Source organism: Rosa chinensis, chromosome 5 (assembly GCF_002994745.2).
Source record: "Rosa chinensis cultivar Old Blush chromosome 5, RchiOBHm-V2, whole genome shotgun sequence".
Lineage (NCBI taxonomy): Eukaryota > Viridiplantae > Streptophyta > Magnoliopsida > Rosales > Rosaceae > Rosa > Rosa chinensis.
In genome coordinates, this window is record NC_037092.1 from 13,456,153 (window position 1) to 13,464,424 (window position 8,272).

Sequence of the window (8,272 nt, forward strand, 5' to 3'; positions counted from 1 at the left end):
ATGCGGGGGCGTGTGCGCGGTTGTGCAGTAAGGTGTGCATGCGGATTGCAGGGCTGCAGGGCTTGCGGTAGGTGCTGCAGGTCATGCAGCATGAAGCTACAGGGGAGCTTTCGGTAGGAGGCTGGAAGATGCGACAGGAGGCTACAGGGGAGGGCTGCAGGCTAGGCAGGAGGCTGTGTTGTGTAGGCGGGTGCGCAAGTGTGCAGGGCGGGCTGTAGTAGGCTGGGGCAGCAGGAGGCAGCAGGATGCAGGCTTGCTGCAGGAGGGGAGGCCGAGCTAGGGTTTTTATGGGCAGGGAGAGCTGCGGCAGGATTTTTGTGAGAGAGAATTTTTAGGGTTTTTTCTTTTAGGCTAGGGTTAGAACTCATGCTGATAACGTGTTGTAGAAGAATTGGAATTGTATGTTTATTATTGATAATAGGAGCCATTTAAATAGGGAGTTACAAGGTACCCAAAAGATAAAAGAATCCGAATACAATTGAATACCTAGAACACTTTCCTATTACAGTTCTAAAACCTAGTTTGACGAGGCACACATTATGTCGACATCCTTCAACATATAAAAAGATATGTTGCCCTTTTCTGTTATGTAATATACTGATCTTATCTTTGTATTCGATTCTGTGTATCATTTCTTGTATTCATGATAAAGCATTTTGTGTAATTCACAGTTTGCGGGTGCACCTTATGTTTTCTTGTCTCCATATAATGCAGTATATAGTCCAATTTGCCAGCTTTTTTCTTCTCTCTTTGTACGTTGATGCCTTTGTGTTCAATCCAATTCCTATATGGACCAATTAAATCCCAAGTGTGGAAAATATTAATGGCATACATCCTAATCGGAGAGGGTTTTAGATGGTGAAGTATTGAAATATGCAGTGAGGACTGAGGACTGACTATAAAATAGCAGATCAGAAAATGATCATTTACCTAATTTTTGGGTTAATTAACCCCACTTACCCAAACACTCTAAGAGATTTCCCATTTACCCAAACACTCTAAGAGATCATTTCCCTAATACCCAATTAAGTATTTTTTTATTCCTTTTTATTTATTTTGGGGATAATTTTGCCCTCTTCTTCTTTGTCACTTGGAGAGAGAAGTCATAGGAGACCTTGCCAGACTCCGATGACCAGTGGCCGGCCTCGGACTCCGGTGACCGGAATCCCGAATCTGGCTACCGGACTGGTGACTAGATTCCGGTGTCTGAATTTATTGCCCCCTAATAATACCCAGTAACCATATTATTGCCTCCCTATACTCTTTTTATTGCCTCCCAATAATCAAATTATTGCCCCAATAAACATTTTATTGCCCCCCAATAATCTTATTATTGCTCCCAATAAAATACCAACAAGTCGATTAAAATAGTTAAACATTAGTATAGGCAGTCACCAATCTACAAAATCTACCAAACAAATGCTATTCGAGTACATAACTGGAATGAAAACATCTTTTCTACATATTTTCACATACTAGACAACTTGTGGCCTATGTTCTGCCCCAAAAAAGAAAAAAGAAAAAAAAAAAAAGACAACTTGTGTTGGGCTTGAGGTCGTGGTCCTCCATACTGGCCACCAGATCCAGCATCTCAGCCGGAGAGGCTCCACTCCACCTTCTTATTTCTGTCTCAGGACCCGAATTCAAAGCCTCAACGAAGCGATCCCTATCGGACGACCTGTCAGACCCGAAACTGTCGCTATGATTGACTGGGAAGAGAAACAGCCTCATCCTGGTGGAGGTCCGGTAGAGGCGATCGTACTCGTGCATCATGTGCTTGAGGTCGTCGTCGTTGGTGACGGAGATCAAGGCGTTGAGGTCTTCCCCTGGGAGCTGGTACTTGAACGACACGTCGCTGTCGGAGAGGGCGGAGAGCCTAACGACGAGGGCGAGGAATTTGATGGTGCGTTCGACGGTGAGGTGAGCTGGTTGTCGTGGGGGCGTGTGGTTATGGTGGTTTTAGATCTGGATGAGAGAGAGAGAGAGAGAGAGAGAGAGAGAGAGAGAGAGAGAGAGAGAGAGAGAGAGAGAGAGAGAGAGAGAGAGAGAGAGAGAGAGAGGGGAGTCGAGATAGAGAGAGAGAGTCTGAGGGGTTTGTTAATTAAAATGAGGGTAATATTGTCATTCATGTTTTAATTGGGTAAAAGGGATTAAAAAACTCTTAGTGGAGTAAGTGGGCAATTTTTAGACGGGTAAGTGGTCACGGCCAAAGTAAGTTGAAAAGTTACAGCAAAATTGGAAAATTGACTCTGTAACTAATATAATGCAACTAATATCTTAATCAAGATTACATTTTATCCTTGCAACTTATAAGTTTTTTGTTTTTTTTTCCTTTTCTTGAGACGAATACAACTTTATTGGATAAAGAAGTACAACAGAACGATGAAAAACTCATCCATTACGAGAGGTGGCTATATCAGCCTGTTCGCAACTAACTAACCAAGATAAGTTTAGCTTCATGAATTTCATAAACGAAGATAATTTCACACAACATATTAAAATCACATTACATGCAGCAGTTCAATAAATAGACGAGACACGTACTGTAGGTACATACTAAACTGATGAAAGCAAGTAAAGCAACCGAAGCAAACTAAGAACAATTCAATACATCAATAGCTATATATGAAATATCAAGAAGCTAATATTAGTCAACTATCGGCCTCCATCATAAGGCTTCATCATCAGGGGTTGAATCTGGATGCTCCGGTCGTAGTCAATACTGGTTATAATTTCACCTTCATCACCTCTAACATCAACAACGTAGGCTTTTGAATGTGACGCAAGCTGCAAGTAGTCAGTCTCTTTTGGTGAGGCATCAGCCTTTCCCCATGGATGCTTTGCCATAACTTGCAATACTCCCTCTAGCTTCATTGCTACTTCTTTCATGGTAGGCCTATCGCTCCCATTCAAACTTAAACAACTTTTCGCCAGATGGGCTACTTGTTCAGTTGTTTCGAAGCTCCCCTCTTTGATTATTTCATGATCGAGAATCTGATCTAGGCGATTCTCTTCTACAGAAGTAACAAAAAATTTTGCTAAGCTTCTCTCCGCCTCAGGCTTCTGATAAGAAATTGCCACTTGACTTGTTATTAGCTCCACAAGGACAACGCCGAAGCTATATACGTCACTTTTCTCTGTCAGTGTGTTTGACTGAAGATATTCAGGGTCCAAGTACCCTATCGTCCCTTGCACTAAAGTAGACAGTTGATTTTGATCTTCGGGAACCAATTTTGAAGCTCCAAAGTCTGACACTTTCGCTGTGAAATTCTCATCCAGTAGAATGTTTGCTGCCTTCACATCTCGGTGCACAATTTGCATCGAAGTAGAGTAGTGCAAGTATGCTAGTGATCCTGCTGTTTCTGTTGCTATCTTCATTCGTAGCCCAAAGGAAAGCGGTCCCTTGCCATTCTTTTTATGAATATGCTCATAAAGTGTGCCGTTGCTGACGAACTCATACACTAATAAAGGCGTTTGGGTCTCCAAACAACAACCTAAAAGCTTCACCACATTTCTGTGGTTGATCTGAGAAAGAACAATCACCTCATTAATGAACTGATTACTTTGGGTCATTGGGGCACTACTTTTTGACACCTTTATGGCAACCTCATTTCCATTTGATAGCGTTCCTTTATAAACAAATCCATAGCCTCCTTCACCAATTTTTAAACTGTCATGAAAGTTGTTTGTGGCCTTCTTAAGTTCTTCTCTAGTAAATATTTTGGCTGCTTGAGGTCCATCGAAATTCTCCAATTTTTGTTGTAACAAGTAGCCACCATTGTGTTTGAAGTACTTCTCTTTGAGTATCTTGAACTTTCTTCTCTTCAGTCCGCAGTATATCCAAAATGTTACAAGCAATGCTCCTAAGAAGCTCAGAGAGACACCTACACACGAATTCAACCAATCACTATAATTAGGGATACCAAGGTGTCATGAACACCAAAATATATACATCTACACACAGACACACTAACCGTCGGAACAATTCGAAACTGCAAAAAGAATACAACACATGCTAGGTAGCTAATTAACATGTAAATCAAATTGCTATCTAGTGCAAAGTGCAAACCAATGAAATTTGCAGTTCTTTATTCTTTTAGTTGGAAGTTTCATTAATGATTTTGATAGAAACTTTTTTGGTTATTTCCTTGCTTTTGGTTATAGTGAGTGGAGGGGGATCGAATCCCTAGGCTAGCATAATCCTAAGTTCCTAACCTTGTTTCATAATTCATACCCTCCTTCATCACTTGGACAACCCCTATAAGAGCATTGTCATCATTCATTGTCTCGGTTTATATTGTTCTTGTTTATTTTTTATATTTAAGAAAAAAAAAATGACCATCAAGTTTTTCAGATTATTACATAAAGTCAAAAATGCATAATTGTTCAAAAAAAAAAAAAAAAGAGTTTAAATCATAGCTAGGTAGCTGACATAAATACGTGATAAGTACATATTTAGCAATTGTAGAGGAAAAACATACCCAAGGAAACTTTCAGGGACTTGTTCTTTGATATAGGAGTGTTCTGTATGCAACTCTTTGGGTTTTCGTTTCTGAAACCTTTGTTACATGTACATGTGTAATCTCCATCTGAATTTGTGCACGTTCCATTGTTGCAGGGGTTCGTTGAAGCGATGCACTCATCAATATCTGATAAATTCAAGTAAGATAAACTAAGTAACCAATTTCGAGCCGCAAAACTGACCTGCATAAATATATATATGAGAGATAAGGATCACGCACCTTGACAACCATCTGGGAGATATGGGTTCCCTTGGTAGCCTGGCAAGCACTGGCAATAATAACCAGACGGTTTAGTCTTGATGTCGATGGTCCGGTTGACACACTTGCTATGAGCCTTGCAAGCATAATCCTGCCTCTTTTGAGCTTCAGCACATGACCCGTCCGCGATTTCCCAATTAAGAATCAGAGGAAGCAGTTCATTGTTTTGCAGTTCTTGAAAAATTGTATTCGGGTTAAATGTGAACTTGCCTTCTTCCACAATGAAAGCGTAGCTGCACGGGTTGAAATTCCATACAAAGATATGGTTAGAGTAACTGCTTATCTCGATAGTATAATTTTTGAGTCCGTCAGGGATTGAGGTTTGGCAACACCCAATGCCTTTGCATGGCTCGTTAGCAGCAGTAGTGGTATTGTCAAGAATGTCACTTACGGACATGCATCCAGTTACGTGCCTAGCCTTATCATTAGGGGAATGGCGGTACCCTCTAAAAACGGCATAGGTGTCATAGCCAACGGCAATGAACTTGTTTCTGGTACCAGAGACGGTGAACGGAGGAGAGACCCATAGCCATGGGAAATTGTACATGCCTTGATGACCCGTTTGGTCGTAACAATCACGGGCTATGTTAGCCAAAATTTGCAACTCACCTTCGGCCACGGATATGTTAGTAGTAGTGATACCACCATCCGCCCAGAGTAGTGTTGGAGGTTGGCTGGATTCGTTACAGGTGAGGCTGAATTTTTTTGTAAGGTAACAGCCGTCGCCTATGCCGAATGGATAGGGGACTGTGAGATTGCCACAGTGGTCAAGGCATTCAGGGAGGGCTTGAGGAGGCGGGAGGGCTTGGTCGGCTATTGCTACTGCAGCTATGGCCACCACTACCAATGAGATCAGCTGCGAAATGACCATTCTCCGGTATAAGACCATTATGTTAATCGCTCAATTCCTTTCGAGTGATTTAGATGTTTAATGCCTCGGTACGTCTTTATATGGATTTGGAAGGAAGACCAGCCGGGTATTAGGTACTGTGGGGTGGCTCATAGGAAACGACTTGACTTGCCTTTTCCACAAGTCACTGGACAAATTGCAACGCAACTCGATGTAAGTTGAGGTTGTATCTTTTAATTATTTCCGGTAGGTTGGTAATATGCAATTTGCACAAAAAAAGAAGAAGAAGAAGAAGGAATAAATAAGAACTCGGTAATGAACTAATGGTTGTTGACCGAAGACTTTGTGGTCGGAATTGTTTAAGACTTTCTTTTTCTACCATCAAGCAAATGGGTAATATACATACATGCAAGTTGACGTGCTTTGATTTATTCGTGGCTTATATTAATTGGAGTCTAATTATTTTAACAGTATATACCCGTGTAGTTGTGTGCAGACTATAGACACTGACATGCACTTCATGCGAACAAATTTCAAGAGAAATTTTGAAAAATGACATTCTTTGGAAAGGGAAGGGGTTGAAAAATGACATTCTGTTAAAGAAAAAATATATTATGTGACTTTGTCAAAGCGACTGACGGAGAGGAAATCAGCGATTACCATCAATTAACACAATTACAGATCAATCAGCATTTAATGTCATCATTTTAATTGATATTTCCGTTGTAAGTCTCTCTCTCTATATAAAGAAGCTATAAAATAAAATGAGTAGACCAATTCCAGTTCTATTTTACTTTTACACATTCTGTTTTTTTTTTTTTTTTTTTTAGTATTGAAATTGATTTATAACTCTTTTTTTTTTCTAAAGGTTGAAAAAAAACCATTTAGAAGGATAAAAAGTCGCAATTATCCTTATTAAATTTTGCTTAAATTTCTGCAGTTCCATATTTTCTCATTCTTCCCACTCACAATAGGCTCCCTCAAAGCTTTTCTTACGCCGTTGTTCTTCTTATTCTCCTCAACAAATGAAAAGATTTACTGCAATTCCAACGACAAAGACTTCCTCAACACAATTTAAGAATACATTCGAATCATATATTTTTTATTATCCCAATTATGGTCTAGGGTGTCCTTTTCAATAAAAAAAGAGTTATGGTCTAGGATTTCTGTTGTTTTTGTGTCAAAGATATTTTTGATTTGGGTTGTTTCTACTATAATTTTCTGATTTTATTGAGCAACAAAGGATTAGTATCGCGGTTCTTTTGCAATGAATTAAAGTTCTCGTTCATGTGTTGCATAGCATATGAATAACAATACAATAAATAAAATAATTTAGACATTTTCTTAGGAAGGGGTTGGATTTGTGTTGGTACTAAAACTCCAAAATATTGTATATTAATTGACTTAATTAATGGAGAGAAACATAATAGTCTATGGGGAAAAAGAGATCGAAGATAAGAGAGAGATTAGTCAAGGATTGGTTTTGAACATTTGAAAGAGAAAAGAGAGACGTGACAGATATTTAATCAACAATACGTATAAAAACATTAGAAGTGAGTGAATGTCAGGGAGGAGTGCAAAATTCAACCCCAAAAATAGAAGAAGGCGAGGACAAGTGTTTGAAGGTTCTTGTATAAAAAAGAAATTTTTTTTGACGTAAGGGGGGGGGGGGGGGTGTATTCATTTAAGAGTCTACAAGATTTTTTTGTATTTTAAAAGTTTATGAGTATTCAACTGAGATTTTAAATAGTCCTTTAAAATCTTGATCTATTCAATTGTCACGCCCCTAATTTTACACACATGAAAATCGATATATATAACCCCATAATTATATATGCGTGAACGTCCAGTCATCAATACAAAATACCTGAAATCTTTTTCCCTTAAACTTACACACATATTGATGTCCTGAACCCTCAAAGTAAATATACACTCGCATCCAAAGAGTTATATATATTACACAAGCTTACGAATTAAATTGTCAACAACAAAATAAAACGTAAAGGCTGCTCAGAATAATTATACAACGGAAGTCCTTATCAAAAGTAAAGTCACAAAGGTGGCTTCCTACCGTAAAGCTGCTAGCTCGCTGCCTCAACCTCGATTATCCTAACCTGCAGGATTAACCCCTACACCGTTTGAATGGTGTACCGGGTTGCCACACAACAAACCCGGTAAGCTTTTGCAAGCCCGTATGAGTAACTCAAAACCACACATGCACAACTCGCCTAACGAGGAAACCCATCAACTCGTAAAAAGGAACACACACCAAGTTTTCCCAAAACAGCACATTCTTTTCCCCAAAGAAACAATAAAGGTCACACCGTGACCAAATCATATAAATTGAAACTCTGACAATTAAATATGATAAACAAGTCCTCCCAGGACATTTAAAAGAAAGAATCCCCGAAACTCCCTTTTAAAACACATTCTCAAATCAACACAAGTCACCCCGTGACAAAATCATAATAATTGAAACTCTGACAATTAAATATGATACACAAGTCCTCCCAGGACATTTAAAAGAAAGAATCCCCGAAACTCCCTTTTAAAACACATTCTCAAATCAACACAAGTCACCCCGTGACAAAATCATAATAATTGAAACTCTGAAAATTAAATATGATACACAAGTCCTCCC

The 8,272-nt window shown here is 39.2% G+C and overlaps 1 protein-coding gene across 1 annotated transcript; it reads right to left on the reverse strand.

The window, feature by feature from the left end:
* Positions 1-2,519: 2,519 nt before the first annotated feature.
* Positions 2,520-5,670, reverse strand: LOC112167199 (wall-associated receptor kinase 2). Its single transcript, XM_024304179.2, has 3 exons — positions 4,743-5,670; positions 4,482-4,649; positions 2,520-3,884 (listed from the first exon to the last, which is right to left on the reverse strand). Exons 1-3 carry the CDS (start codon positions 5,668-5,670, stop codon positions 2,656-2,658), a joined length of 2,325 nt encoding a protein of 774 aa, XP_024159947.1. The 3' UTR covers positions 2,520-2,655.
* Between the last annotated feature and the right edge of the window lie 2,602 nt (positions 5,671-8,272).

Bases quoted from the DNA above. Each gene is read 5' to 3' on its own strand.
- LOC112167199 (XM_024304179.2), bottom strand. From the start codon at position 5,670: ATGGTCTTATACCGGAGAATGGTCATTTCGCAGCTGATCTCATTGGTA. The intron at 4,650-4,742 runs GTGCGTGATCCT...TGAATTTATCAG, and splicing joins TCTCCCAGATGGTTGTCAAG to ATATTGATGAGTGCATCGCT. The intron at 3,885-4,481 runs GTATGTTTTTCC...ATTCGTGTGTAG, and splicing joins GTCCCTGAAAGTTTCCTTGG to GTGTCTCTCTGAGCTTCTTA.